Source organism: Ranitomeya variabilis, chromosome 5 (assembly GCF_051348905.1).
Source record: "Ranitomeya variabilis isolate aRanVar5 chromosome 5, aRanVar5.hap1, whole genome shotgun sequence".
NCBI classification, from domain to species: domain Eukaryota; kingdom Metazoa; phylum Chordata; class Amphibia; order Anura; family Dendrobatidae; genus Ranitomeya; species Ranitomeya variabilis.
The window spans coordinates 22,207,344-22,222,219 of NC_135236.1; the positions used below are offsets into that span (position 1 = coordinate 22,207,344).

Consider the following 14,876-nt stretch of genomic DNA (forward strand, 5'->3'; position numbering starts at 1 on the left):
TCGCCAACCTCATGGCCGATCCCACACTGTGATCGGCTCGGGTTTCATGGAAACCCGACTTTGGCGAAAGTTGGCGATTTATGAAATTGACCGATCCGTTTCGCTCAACCCTAGCGCCGTGCGCATCTAGTGCGCTTTCCAGGCTCTAGTTAGGGCGGTTAGTGGCATCCGCCAGAGTGGCACGGCATGCACTCAGTGCACTAAATCTATTATTATTTTGTTTTCCCTGGCATCCTGGGCTGCAAACACACCTTATTTTTCTTTTATACTATTTGGTGTGTTCCGCAAGCCCTAAAACCCAATCAATGCCATGACGATTTATCATATGTCCACAGTGGCTATGTATATGATAGTATACAGTGAATAAACATCATCACAGTGAAGACCAGAGGTGATATATTGGATTAAGCACAAATGTAGAAACAAAATGTTTGATGTGCACTCACATGTAAAACAAACAACTTCTAAGTAATGGAATTGAGATGTGAATTAATCACCCCCCTGTAGTCAGAAAGATAGATACATCTTAATAGAGGGCCAAAATAACCAAACCTGCCAAAACGAGTAATGGAATAAACTAAATACCATATAGTTCCCTGTAATAAGATGAAAAGGATATATGTCTCACCATGTGGGCAGAATTTGACTGAATAAGCGGATCGGCCCCATAATTTACTACCAGGTAGAGTAATATGTCACATAATAGAAATTGATGGAAGATCAAGAAACTCCAATACATTTATTTTAAAATGAGTTCAATGAAAAATAATGTACAGTTATTCTGAGAGTACTCTCAAATCCTAAGTACAACAGTAGTGAAATCCCCAAATCAATAGAGGGCATTTATACCACTGTAGATAGTGCCCCATGAAAATGGACAGCCAACAACAGCTGAAATAGGAATTCTACTAGCTCATTGTCAAAACTTAGGTCTGATATACTGTGCTAATGTATAAATAATACCCCGGGTATCAAATAGACAGTTTTGGAGATTCATGTGAGCTTGAGCCCATTGTGATAAGACGAGATACAATAATATATGTTCCTAAAGTAATGAACACAAAACATAGCATGGCAGTCTATGAAAAGTTTTGTAGGCGACATGGATGAAGTCCAACCAAGATGAATCTTGATCAGTCTGTAGACAGGCCAAAACAATCTTCTAGACTCTAACAAATTAAAAAGAAAAAAAGGGGTATCTGTTAGAAAGAAAATTTAATATTGAAAATCTTGCAGATATGTTTACAGAAACAAAAACCAAAATTCAAGAAACAAGGAAGAGCAAAGAAGTAGGCTAACTCAAAAAGCCCATGAAGAACAATTTTTCATTGAGCCCTGACTGGACAACTGATTGGAGCTCAATTCTTGGCTTGGCTGTGAAGTCTCTGGAAGTGCCCACATCAGCCTTTCAACAAACTTTATTGAGCACCGAACCCACCATGTGTCCAGTACGAAACCCAAATTTTACAGCTCGTGTTCACTCATCCCTATTTGTAAGCCAAAACCGGGAGTGGATGAACAATACAGAAGTGGTGACATGTTTCTATTATACTTTACCTTTGATTGTTCCACTCTTGGTTTTGGCTTATGAATACTGATGTAAAATGCTGACCAAATACTGATAGTGTGAATGTGGCCTTAGGATAGGGTCACGCGAGCATTAGTGTTGAGCATTCCGATACCGCAAGTGCAGCGCCCCAGAATCCTGGTCGTTGCAGTACTGTGGCTCCACCACTATGGGGAGCTATGGTACGTCTGATTGCACTAAAGGAGTTTCTCTGACCAGGTAACACCTCACCACACTTCACACTCCGGCCACCAGGGGGGGTGGTCCTATCTAGTAGGCCACTCCTCACACTCTGGTAAAACTGGGGGTTGGACAGGAAGACAGAGAGAAGTAGCTGGGAAGAGCTAGTGAGAGGACCTGTCAGGGATGGGATCCTGGCAGACTCCTAGGAACAGAACTAACCAGTGCACAACGGGAATACAGTAAAGAGGAATTAGGACCAGAAGGAGTCGTGCTGTTAGACCGAGGCAACATCCTTCTGCGCCGCAAACAGTCGGTGGCCGGAACGCCGAGCAAGTAAGAGACTTTAAGTACTACTGCAAACCACGGCCGGACAGCTAATTATAGGTTGGCTGTCTCACTTAACACCTAAGCAGACAATGGAGGCAGCTGTGGGAGAGGGGCGACTCTAGGGTCCCGGAAGAACTCCAGGCCTACCCCGTCATACGGGTGCGTCCTACCATATCATCAGGGGGACGGAGAAAACGAACATCAGAGACAGACAGAAGCAGTTGTGAGGACTATCCCGGGAGCTCAGCAGGGAAGAACTACAACACCCAGCGCTAGAAGGTAGACACTGATTCCCACCTGTAAAGAGAACTCCTGATGTGCCTTTGGACCGGCCGGTCTCAGACAGCCCTGTTGACAGCGCTCTGGACTGAGGACTCTAAAACCTTCAGTAAAGAGGTAAAGAGACTGCAACCTGGTGTCCTCATTATTTACTGCACCCCACAACTGCACCACTATCACCACTCATTGCACCGGACGTCCCCCACTGACCGGCAGGGCCACGGACCGGGTCTAGCCACCGTGACAACCCCAGAACTGAGACTCAGAGGCCCGGTGCCGGGTACCCCTCGGCCCAGCGGCGGTGTGGGGGCGCTACAACCTGGCGTCACAAACAGGATCTACTTAAGCCTGAAGAATCAGGTCATGTGTGCCTTGGAACTGTGATTTATTGTGCTTGGACTGTGTATTGCCATTTACCGCCAAAATTCGCCATTTCCGCGCATGGAGGGAGGAGCCTTAGCTTCGTGGGCGGAACCAGCCAAAAGAAGCGCGGAACGGAAAGCGCAGTAAGGCGCCAATCCCGGAAGAGGAACTCCGACCCCCAGCAGGTTAGTGGGAGGAAAGGACAGCCATGTCCGAGTCGGGAGGAGAGGAGGTGGCGGCCGCAGCCGTGGATGCAGGGGCAGCTCCGGTCCCCGCAGCGAGCGAAGCCGCGGCCCTAATACCACCACCGGTTGCCGCAGAACCCGCTGTTCCCCTCAGCCAGTCGGACACTGCCGCTAACACAAAAGCCATAATGCCCTTCTCTATGCCGTACCTGCCCGGAGCGGCCTGGCTCCCACGATACTCTGGGGAGTCGCATACATTCACTGACTTTAAAGAAGGGCTCTGCAGCCTGCTCGAGTTCTATCCCCTGACAGAGCCTCAGAAGGTTCATATGATAACCGGCCAACTCTTTGGGGCGGCTCTGAGAGAATTGAAGTCCTGGCCCGCCGAGGATAAGGGAACTGCACAACAGATTTTTGCAAAGCTTAAAGCCACCTTCGATACTCGCACTGCTACAGAAATTAAACTGACTTTCTATGGATGCAAACAGAGGCCGCAGGATAGCTTACGGGACTATGCCCTTAATCTCCAGGAGGAGATGCGGGCCATTAAGCAGAGTGACCCTGGCAGCATGCAGGATGAGGATAAACTTCTGAAGGAGCGGTTCATTGAGGGGCTCCTGTGCAGTCACCAGCGGGGCCAATTGCACTTCCTGGCCATGCAAAATCCAGACTTGACTTTTGCGCAATTCAAAGATAAAGCTATCCAGGCATTGCAGGAGCGACAGTCCAGCCGCGCAATACCACCCAGGCGCCCCGCTCTCACATACCACCAGGAGGTGGCATCGGATACCCCAGTTGCCGCGGAGGCCGACGCCCAGAGCTTCGAGGACGACTCCCCTGCAGGACTCCGTCTTCAGATGCAGGAGCTGACCAAGAGCGTTGCTGCCCTAGCTCGAACAGTGCAGTCCCTACAGGAGGCCCCCAAAGAAAAGATCCAGCTAGCCTCCAGACCAGAAGATGTCCCCTGGACGCGACAGAAGAGGACCCCACCGACCAGAGGCCGGGACAGCGATCGCTTCCATCAGGACGGACGACCCATCTGCCGCCGATGTCACCAGGTGGGCCACCTTGCAAGGTACTGTCCTTTAAACGAGCAACCCCTGGGGCAAAGGGCCAACCCCCAGGAGTAGGACGGTCAGGCCCGCAGCATTGGAGAACCAAGTATATTGGAGGACGACCAGTTCTCCCTGTAGTGATTGATGGAATCCCCTTGAACGCTTTGCTGGACACTGGTTCTCAGGTGATGACTATACCTTACGTGCTTTATAAACAGTATTGGGAGGACGCTGATATTACTCATGGCCCTGACGATGATTTCACCATAATAGCCAGTAATGGTCAGCCGTTGCCACAAGTGGGGTATAAGGAGGTCACCATCAAGGTGGGGCGGGTGGAATTGAAAGCCCAAGGGATTGTGATTGTTGATATTGATCGTCGAGAATGTAATCCCATGATGACTCTTGGTACTAATGTTATAGAAAATTGTCTTGCAGAAGTTATTGTTTTGTTGCAACAGGTGGCAGAAACCGCTGGCCACAGTGAGCAACGTGCCCTGCAGAAGGAAATCAGAGCTCTGATGCAGAGACAGCAGGTAGAGCTGACTGGTGGTGAGATTGGTCGTGTCACTGTGAGTGATTCAAACCCCATCGCGATACCCCCCAGGAGTGAAATGTTAATATGGTGTCGGGCAGCCATAGGCCTCAGGGGTAAGGACTACCAGGCCTTGGTAGAACCCATATATTCAGACAATAGGCCTACTGTTCTGACAGCCCGGGGGGTGGTCGACGTCCGCCAGGGGAGAGTGCCCGTACGTGTCCTCAATTGTGGGGAGGAAGAGGTTCACCTCACCAAGTATACCACGCTCGCCAAACTGTTCACTGTCAATAATAGTGTGATACAGACACCTGAACCCTTGGTCCCGTCAAACGTGGTGGAGAACAAAGGTTCTGCAGAGCACTCGAAAGACTGGTGTCGGGAATTGCATGTGGGCGCTGACTCTACCCCATCCCATCAAAAACAGGGGGCTTACAGGGTGGTACACGAGTACGAGCAGGTATTCAGCAAACACCCCTTAGATTTTGGGCAGGTGAAAGGGATCCAACATCACATCCCCACGGGAGATCACCGACCCATAAAAGAGAGATATCGCCCTGTACCCCCAGCTCATTACCAGTGTGCCAAGGACATGTTGCGGGAAATAAAGGAGGCTGGGGTGGTGAGAGACAGCTATAGCCCCTGGGCAGCTCCGTTAGTCCTTGTTAAAAAGAAAGATGGTACAATGAGGATGTGTGTTGATTACAGGCAGTTGAATCGCATTACACATAAGGACGCATACCCACTGCCCAGGATAGAGGAGTCTCTGGCTGCCTTAAAATCTGCTAACTACTTCTCTACCTTAGATCTCACCAGTGGGTACTGGCAGGTTCCTGTAGCGGAGGCGGACAAAGAGAAGACGGCCTTCACGACACCAATGGGTCTCTGCGAGTTCAACTACATGCCCTTCGGATTGTGCAATGCTCCCGGGACGTTCCAGAGGATGATGGAGTGCTGCCTGGGACACATGAACTTTGAAACTGTGCTGCTGTATTTGGATGACGTCATTGTCTTCTCTAAGACCTACGAAGACCATCTGAAGCACCTGGCCGAGGTGTTTGAAGCCTTGTCCAACTTCGGCTTAAAGGTGAAACCGTCCAAGTGTCACCTGCTGAAACCTAAAGTGCAGTACCTGGGCCATGTGGTGAGCGCTGAAGGAGTGGCCCCAGACCCCGACAAGGTCACAGTGATCAAGGACTGGCCAAAGCCCAGTGACCTCCACGAAGTCCGGCAGTTCCTCGGGCTGGTAGGCTATTACCAGAGGTTCATTAAGGACTTCACCAAGAAGGCCGCACCCTTGCAAAACCTGTTGGTGGGCCAACCAAAGAAGACCAAGGGGAGGAACACCCCCTTTGATTGGAACGAGGAGCTGGAGGAATCCTTCACCTGTTTGAAGTCGGCACTGACGGGAGAAGAGGTACTGGCTTACCCCGAATACGACCAACCGTTTGTGCTGTACACAGATGCCAGCAATGTGGGATTAGGAGCTGTGCTGTCTCAGGTCCAGAAAGGCAAAGAAAGAGTGATCGCTTACGCCAGCAGGAAACTCCGTCCCAAGGAAAGGAATCCTGACAACTACAGTTCCTTCAAGCTGGAATTCCTTGCCATTGTCTGGGCAGTGACAGAGAGGTTCAAACACTACCTGGCCTCCGCGAAATTCACCGTCTTCACGGACAACAATCCGCTAACGCATCTGGATACTGCCAAACTCGGGGCCTTGGAACAGCGGTGGATGGCCCGGCTGTCCAACTACGATTTCACCATCAAGTACCGGGCAGGACACCAGAATGCCAATGCCGATGCCTTGTCCCGAATGCCCAATTTGCCAGAAGCTGGAGAAGACCCGGAGGCACTTGAAGAGGTGGAGCTGCCAGCATTCCATCGCCCCAAAGCCACTCAGAACTCTCATCATGTGAAGAACAGGCACAAGAACCAACCGGATGCCACGCTGAATCCCCTGCCCCATCACGGATGGGCGGAAACCCAGGGTGGTGACCCCGCGGTCCGTCGGGTGAAAGAGCTCTTGACGCAGGCAGGGTTGCACCCTGGCCCAGATGATCCACAAGAAACCCAACAGCTGTGGAAGGGGAGAAGCAAACTGTTTATCCATGATGGCAAGCTGTGCAGGAGGAGCATCGACCCACGTACTCATGAATTGGTGTGGCAGATAGTGGTGCCAAGGCGAGATGCGCCCATGGTTCTGGGAACCTACCATGATGGAGCCGGACACTTCGGATGGAGGAAGCTAGAAAGGCTACTCCGAGGGAGGTTCTATTGGATTGGCATGAAGAGAACCATTGAGAAGTGGTGTCGGGAGTGTGGTCCATGTAGTCTGCGCAGGAAGGACTGTGACAATCAACGGGCTCCCCTGCGGCCTATCATCACCAAACGGCCGCTCGAACTAGTCGCGCTGGATCATGTGAAGCTGACACCTAGCCGGTCGGGCTATATCTACGCCCTTACCATCGTGGACCACTACTCCAGGTTTTTAGTGGTTGTACCTGTCAAGGATCTAACGGCCAGGATTGCCTCCAGGACCTTCCAGCAGCACTTTTGTAGGCCCCATGGCTACCCAGAGAAGGTACTGACTGATCAGGGACCTGCATTCGAAGCGGAAGTGTTCCAAGAATTCTGCCAACTGTACGGGTGTAAGAAGATCAGAACCACACCGTACCATCCTCAAACCAACGGGATGTGTGAGAAGATGAACCAAGTGGTAATCGATTTATTGAAGACCTTGCCTGTGGAGGAACGGAACCTGTGGCCGATAAAGTTGCCTGACTTGGTGGATATGTACAATCACATTCCAGTAAGTTCCACCAACTGTACTCCAGCGTACCTGATGCGAGGAAGATCTAGTCGGTTACCCGTTGATCTGGACATGGGGGTCCTAGTACCCGAAGATACCTCGCCGGATGCCGATTGGGATGCAGAAAGGCAGCGAAGGTACCGTGAGGTACAGGAGTGTGTAGAAAGAAGTCTCGCCCAGGCTAGGCAGAAACAAGAAAGAGACTACAACCAACACGCTCCTGCGATTCCCCTGTCACCTGGTGAGCAAGTACTTAAACGAAAGAGGAGACTACACAAGCTCGATGACCAATGGGAAGCGGAACCGTATACCATCTTGCCATCCGACTTCGATAACACGAAGGTCTGTCTCATCAGCAAGGACAGAGGGGAGACCTTGACAGCGGTATCCAGGGATCACCTTAAGGTCTGCCCCGATAAGTTGAGAGAGAGGGACACGGCCCCAGAAATCTCCCCGCCGGTGGAAAAGGAGAAGATGATCCATACCGTCCTTGGTGATTTTCCCCAGTCCTGGACTCAGATAAATCAAGCCATCGTGGTACCTGTTCTAATGTTTCAACAGCCGGACCCACCAGAAACAATGGTGGTACCAGATCATCCGGCCCCGCAACCTCAACAAGCCTTACCTGAAGATGCCATGCCAACCGTTGAACCGGCAAATCCTCCCTCTGCTATCGGTGAACCTGCTGTACCCACTGTTGATAGCAGCAGCTCTGAGAGCCCCAACCTGCCAGTGCTACCCAGACTCACTAGAAGTGTAGCTAGAAGACAGTGCACTACACCAGCGGTAGCAAGCATAGCGGGCCCTGTTAGGCCAATAGCAACCCCTGCGCTGCGAAGGTCCACACGCAGCACTCAAAATCAAACTCCCCTCCGCTACAAAACTTGGAGGTATTAATAAGGGCTGCTATTCAGTTGAAAATGTTTGTGTGTATATCTTTTGTTACAGGTTTTAAAATGGACAATAGAGTAATGGATGGTGAATTGCTCAAAAACTTTCAAAAAGGGGGACCCCTTTGTTTACCCGGGGTCACCGCTGTTTCAACCACTGAACTGAGAGTCATAAACTGTGCATGACCTAATTTTCGCAACGTTCAAGAGTTCTCACCTCCCATAAAGGGAAGCACTGTTATGTTTAATTGTTTATACTATTTCAACATTTTGTGTGTTGCCTGTTAACATGTATTGTTGTTCTTGTTTTCCCAGTCCGGGAGTACTGGATTTAACCGGGGGGGAGTGCAGCGCCCCAGAGTCCTGGTCGCTGCAGTACTGTGGCTCCGCCACTATGGGGAGCTATGGTACATCTGATTGCACTAAAGGAGTTTCTCTGACCAGGTAACACCTCACCACACTTCACACTCCGGCCACCAGGGGGGGTGGTCCTATCTAGTAGGCCACTCCTCACACTCTGGTAAAACTGGGGGTTGGACATGAAGACAGAGAGAAGTAGCTGGGAAGAGCTAGTGAGAGGACCTGTCAGGGATGGGATCCTGGCAGACTCCTAGGAACAGAACTAACCAGTGCACAACGGGAATACAGTAAAGAGGAATTAGGACCAGAAGGAGTCGTGCTGTTAGACCGAGGCAACATCCTTCTGAGGCGCAAACAGTCGGTGGCCGGAACGCCGAGCAAGTAAGAGACTTTAAGTACTACTGCAAACCACGGCCGGACAGCTAATTATAGGTTGGCTGTCTCACTTAACACCTAAGCAGACAACGGAGGCAGCTGTGGGAGAGGGGCGACTCTAGGGTCCCGGAAGAACTCCAGGCCTACCCCGTCATACGGGTGCGTCCTACCATATCATCAGGGGGACAGAGAGAACGAACATCAGAGACAGACAGAAGCAGTTGTGAGGACTATCCCGGGAGCTCAGCAGGGAAGAACTACAACACCCAGCGCTAGAAGGTAGACACTGATTCCCACCTGTAAAGAGAACTCCTGATGTGCCTTTGGACTGGCCGGTCTCAGACAGCCCTGTTGACAGCGCTCTGGACTGAGGACTCTAAAACCTTCAGTAAAGAGGTAAAGAGACTGCAACCTGGTGTCCTCATTATTTACTGCACCCCACAACTGCACCACTATCACCACTCATTGCACCGGACGTCCCCCACTGACCGGCAGGGCCACGGACCGGGTCTAGCCACCGTGACAACCCCAGAACTGAGACTCAGAGGCCCGGTGCCGGGTACCCCTCGGCCCAGCGGCGGTGTGGGGGCGCTACACAAGTATCGGGTATCGGCCGATATTTGCTGTATCGGAATTCCGATACCGAGTTCTGATATTTTTGTGATATCGGAAATCGGAATCGGAAGTTCTCAGTGTATGGTTCCCAGGGTCTGGAGGAGAGGAGACTCTCCTTCAGGCCCTGGGATCCATATTCATGTAAAAAATAAAGAATAAAAATAAAAAATATGGATATACTCACCCCTCCGACAGAGCCTGGACCTCAGACGTGCAACCGGCAGCCTCCTTTCCTAAGAATGAGCGAGTGAAGGACCTGCGATGACGTTGCGGCTTGTGATTGGTCGCGTGAGCGGTCACATGAGGTGTCACGCGACCAATCACAAGCCACGACGTCATCGCAGGTCTTTCACTCGCTCATTCTTAGGAATGGAGCCTGCCGGTTACAGCGGTTACTACCAAGGCGCGTCAGAGGGTGAGTATATCCCTATTTTTTATTTTTATTCTTTATTTTACACATGAATATGGATCCCAGAGCCTGAAGGAGAGTTTCCTCTCCTTCAGACCCTGGGAACCATCCAGGATACCTTCCGATACTTGTGTCCCATTGACTTGTATTGGTATCGGGTATCGGTATCGGCGATATCCGATATTTTTCGGATATCGGCCGATACCATCCGATACCGATACTTTCAAATATCGGAAGGTATCGCTCAACACTAGCGAGCATATAAAAAACTGGTCCTTTTCTCATCCAGAAAATTGGGTCTATGTTTCATTGTCACATTGTATTTTGCTCACTGAGGAATGCCTACACTGATATATCTTACCATAAACCTCTTCAACCGTGTAGACTTTAAGCTTGCTGAGTAAAAAACATCATTGGAATACATGTCCTAATATTATTGTAGTTAAGATCTGAGTTACATTTGGGATGTGGCTGATGTTTTGCATTTCTTAATTCATTGTTTTTTGTTTGTTTTTATTTTAGAATCTTGACAAAGAAAACAAAAAATTTGGCTTTCAAAGAATCAAAAAACCTGAACAGACCATAGATGCAGTATATACAAAAGTAAAATATCTTGTCACAGGCCGGCCAGTAGAATTGATCTGTCCTGAGGTATTTCGGGCCCTAAAATTGTTGGTTGGGTTGTTGTTTTAAATGTTATATTTTTACTATCTTCAATAACTAACAATGGGTGCAAAATCTATATTCTGATCTTATATGTTAAGAATTATTTAAATTTTATTTTATTGAAAGCAAAATGCATGACACATAAACTTCAGGCACTGTATATGTTAGGGCTAGCGGAACGCACCAAATAGATATAGAGACTTTATTATAATATATGCGTTCGCAGCCCGGGGTCCACCGTGCAGGGGAACCTGCTGTTAGCAAATGGCGGAACTAAATGGTGGTATGAGCTACCTCTGTTACTTCACAGAGTAGCCGTGAACTCAAAGCACTGCGTCCTGTTAAACTTCACAGTGGCACAGGCTAACTACCCAAACGGGAGCAGTCAGTGGTCATGCATGCACACAAAACTCCTCGCTGGAGGTGCAAGCATGCTAGGGCCTTATTTCAGCCAGGTCCCTGAAAACTCAAACACACAAACTCCTCGCCGGAGGTGCCAGCATTCTAGGGGCTTATTTCAGCCGGGTCCCTGAACACAATCATACGTGACCACACTGGTGCAAAGTACTACATAGAACAATACTAGCGCATGGCCGTGCAGCCATGCGAGCCTTAAATAGTTGCAGCACGTACAGTACCTTCCTAGAAGGACCAATGACCTTAGCTGCAGTGTCTGATCATGTGACCCTCGATGTCCACTGAGAGATCTTACTCTGGGCATGCTCAGAATGAGAAAAGCAGGACTTAGTCCCAGAAGCGTCTGCTCGCCGCTGCCCAGAACTGACTTCAATGGCAGAAGCAGGAAAAGCAGCAGTAACTCTCTGTACAGAGTGAGACTGATCGAGACGCTGGGACCGACGTCTCCGCTGAGCAGGCTCCACTACAGCGGGAGAAGAATGGGAGACCGCAGCGGAGATGGCCTGAGTTTCCCCCTGTGCAGAGGCGGGAACTCGACCCCTAACATTCCCCCCTAGGGCCCCCCTCCTTGGGCCTCGCTACGTTCAAAGGCAGAAATGAGCTGCAGAGCTCGAATGTGCTCAGCAGGCTCCCAGGACCTAACCTCAGGACCGTAACCCTTCCAGTCCACCCAAAAAATTTTTTTGCCACGAACCACCTTGCACCCCAAAAAAGCGTTCACCTCGTAATCGTCCGTAGACGAACCCGATGTCCTGGCAGATGACTCAGAAAACCAGGACATGAATACGGGCATAAGGAGGGACACATGAAAGGTGTCGGTGATACCTAGGCGTGGAGGAAGGGCTAGACGGTAGACCACACGGTTAACCCGTTCGAGGACCTTGAAGGGACCCAAGTAACAAGGTGCAACTTAGTGTACTCAACACGCAGCCTGATGTTATGGGCGGAGAGCCACACTAAGTCGCCAGGAGCAAAGGTCGGGGCAGGGCGCCGATGTGCATCGGCGGAGGACCTCATTCTCTCCTTGGAGGTCTGGATAGCATCCTGAGTGTGGTCCCAAATGTCTTGTGCCTCCACTGCCCAGTCTGCCACCCTGGAATCAGCAGAGGACACGGGCATAGGCACAGGAACCCGCGGATGTTGGCCGTAATTAAGGAGGAAAGGAGTCTGACCGGTGGAGTCGGCTACAGCATTGTTAAGAGCAAACTCAGCCCACGGTAACAAGGATGCCCAGTCATCCTGCCTGGCAGAAACAAAATGTTGTAAATAAGTGACCAGAGTCTGATTGGCCCTCTCAACCAATCCATTTGTCTCGGGTTGATAAGCCGAAGAGAGATTTAACTCAATACTGAGTAGACGACACAGCTCCCTCCAGAATCGAGACGCAAACTGGGGACCCCGGTCACTGACAATCTTGTCCGGAATACCATGTAAGCGAAAGATATGCTTGATGAAAAAGGCTGCCAGAGCCCCTGCAGATGGTAGCCGTGGAAGAGGCACCAAATGAACCATTTTGGAAAAATGGTCGGTGATCACCCAGATAATGGTGCATTTACGAGACTTGGGTAAGCCCACCACAAAGTCCATCCCGACCATCTCCCAGGGCCTGTCCAAAACCGGCAGAGGATAAAGCAACCCAGCTGGCCGTTGCCGAGGGGACTTGTTCTTGGCGCAAGAGACACACGCCCGAACATAGTCTGCGACATCACGAGCCATATGCGGCCACCAGCATGTCCTCGCCAGTAACTCAGATGTCCTTTTGGAACCAAAATGTCCACCCACCCTGGACGAGTGTGCCCAAGAGAGAACCTCCGGTCACAAACTGGATGGTACAAAAGTCTTGCCCGGAGGCACAGACTCTAGCGAAACCGGGGCCACGGTTCTCAGGCTCTCAGTGGGGACAATAAGCCGAGGCTCCTCTTCCTCCTCCACAGATGACACAACGGAGTGAGAGAGAGCATCGGCATGAATGTTCTTCTCCCCAGAAAGAAAATGGAGGGTGAAATGAAACCGGGAGAAGAACAAGGACCATCTGGCCTGGTGAGAATTTAACCGCTGGGCTGTCTGCAGGTACACCAAATTTTTATGATCTGTGAAGACTTGGAATGGAAAACGAGCTCCCTCAAAGAGATGTCTCCACTCCGAGAAGGCCAACTTCATGGCTAGCAACTCCCTGTCCCCGATGGAATAATTCCTCTCTGCTGGTGAGAAGGTCTTAGAAAAGAAGAAGCAAGGATGATTCCGACCTTGAGCATCCTTTTGAAAGAGGACTGCTCCAGCACCAACAGATGAGGCATCCACCTCCATGATAAATGGCTTATCTACATCCGGGCGATGTAGGATGGGAGCGCTAGCGAAGTGTGACTTTATGGAGTTAAAGGCCTTGGAGACCTCCTCAGACCACAATTTGGGATTTGCCCCCTTCTTGGTGAGGGCAAACAAGGGAGATACCAAAGTTGAGAAGTGCGGAATGAACTGGCGATAATAATTAATGAACCCCATAAAGCGCTGCACCGCTTTAAGAGAATGGGGTTCCTGCCAGTCTATCACGACCTGTAGTTTGGCAGGATCCATAGCCAATCCCTGGGCGGAGATGATATAGCCTAGGAAAGGTAAGGACTCCTGCTCGAACATACAATTCTCCAACTTGGCATAGAGGGAGTTTGCCCGTAGGAGGTCGAAGGCTTTGCAAACATCACTCCGGTGGGAGTCAATATCTGGAGAGTAGATGAGAATATCATCCAGATAGACTACGACCGAGGTGGTGAGCATATCCCGGAAGATGTCGTTCACAAAGTCTTGGAAAACGGCTGGGGCATTACAGAGCCCGAAGGGCATCACCAGATATTCATAGTGCCCATCCCTGGTGTTAAAAGCCATCTTCCATTCGTCCCCCTCACGGATGCGAATCAGGTTGTAAGCACCCCTCAGATCTAGGTTAGTAAACACACTTGCTCCCCGAAGCCTATCGAAGAGCTCAGATATCAAGGGCAAAGGATACTTATTCTTAACGGTGATGGCGTTAAGACCCCTGTAGTCTATGCATGGACGCAGTTCCCCATTCTTCTTCTGCACGAAGAAGAACCCAGCCCCAGCAGGTGACACTGACTTCTTGATGAACCCTCTTGCCAGATTCTCTTGAATGTACTGAGACATTGCCTCCGTCTCCGGGAGAGATAACGGATAAACTCGACCCCAGGGAGGCTCAGCACCAGGCAAGAGATCAATAGGACAGTCATAGGGGCGATGGGGCGGAAGGGTCTCTGCCGCCTTTTTGAAGAATACGTCTGCGTAAGACCAATATTGCTTGGGGAGAGAGGATAGATCTGCGGGTACCTCTGTTGTAGCAACCTGAACGCACTCCCTCTGACACCTACCCCCACAATATTCACCCCAACCCAAAATTCGGCCTGAGGAACACTCAATATGAGGAGAATGGCACCGTAGCCATGGTATCCCCAACAGGACCTCATCAATTCCCTCAGAAATGACGAGCAGAGATATAATCTCCTGATGGGATGGCGACATGGACAGAGTAAAATGGATGGTCTGGTGTGTTATCTGTGAGGGCAGTGTTGACCCATTCACCACTCATACCGTTACTGGTTGAGCTAGCATAACCAGGGGTATTGCATGACGTTGGGCGAAGGCTGAAGACATAAAATTGCCCTCCGCCCCAGAGTCCACACAGAGCTCTACCAAGTGGGAGGATGAGCCTATAATTATTGTCCCCTTAAAGTACAATTTGGAGGCAAACATCGCCGTGTCTAGTGTACCTCCACCTACTACCACTAGATGCTGACGTTTCCTCGACCGCTGGGGACATCTGGTGGCAAGA

The 14,876-nt window shown here is 50.4% G+C and overlaps 1 protein-coding gene across 1 annotated transcript in view; it reads left to right on the plus strand.

Moving 5' to 3' along the window:
* LOC143774712 (uncharacterized) overlaps positions 1 to 14,876 on the plus strand; it is a 689,954-nt gene that overhangs the window by 568,907 nt on the left and 106,171 nt on the right. The window contains exon 12 of the mRNA XM_077262476.1: positions 10,478 to 10,606. Coding sequence (XP_077118591.1) covers positions 10,478 to 10,606 — 129 coding nt within the window. The remainder of the gene's footprint in view (positions 1 to 10,477; positions 10,607 to 14,876) is intronic.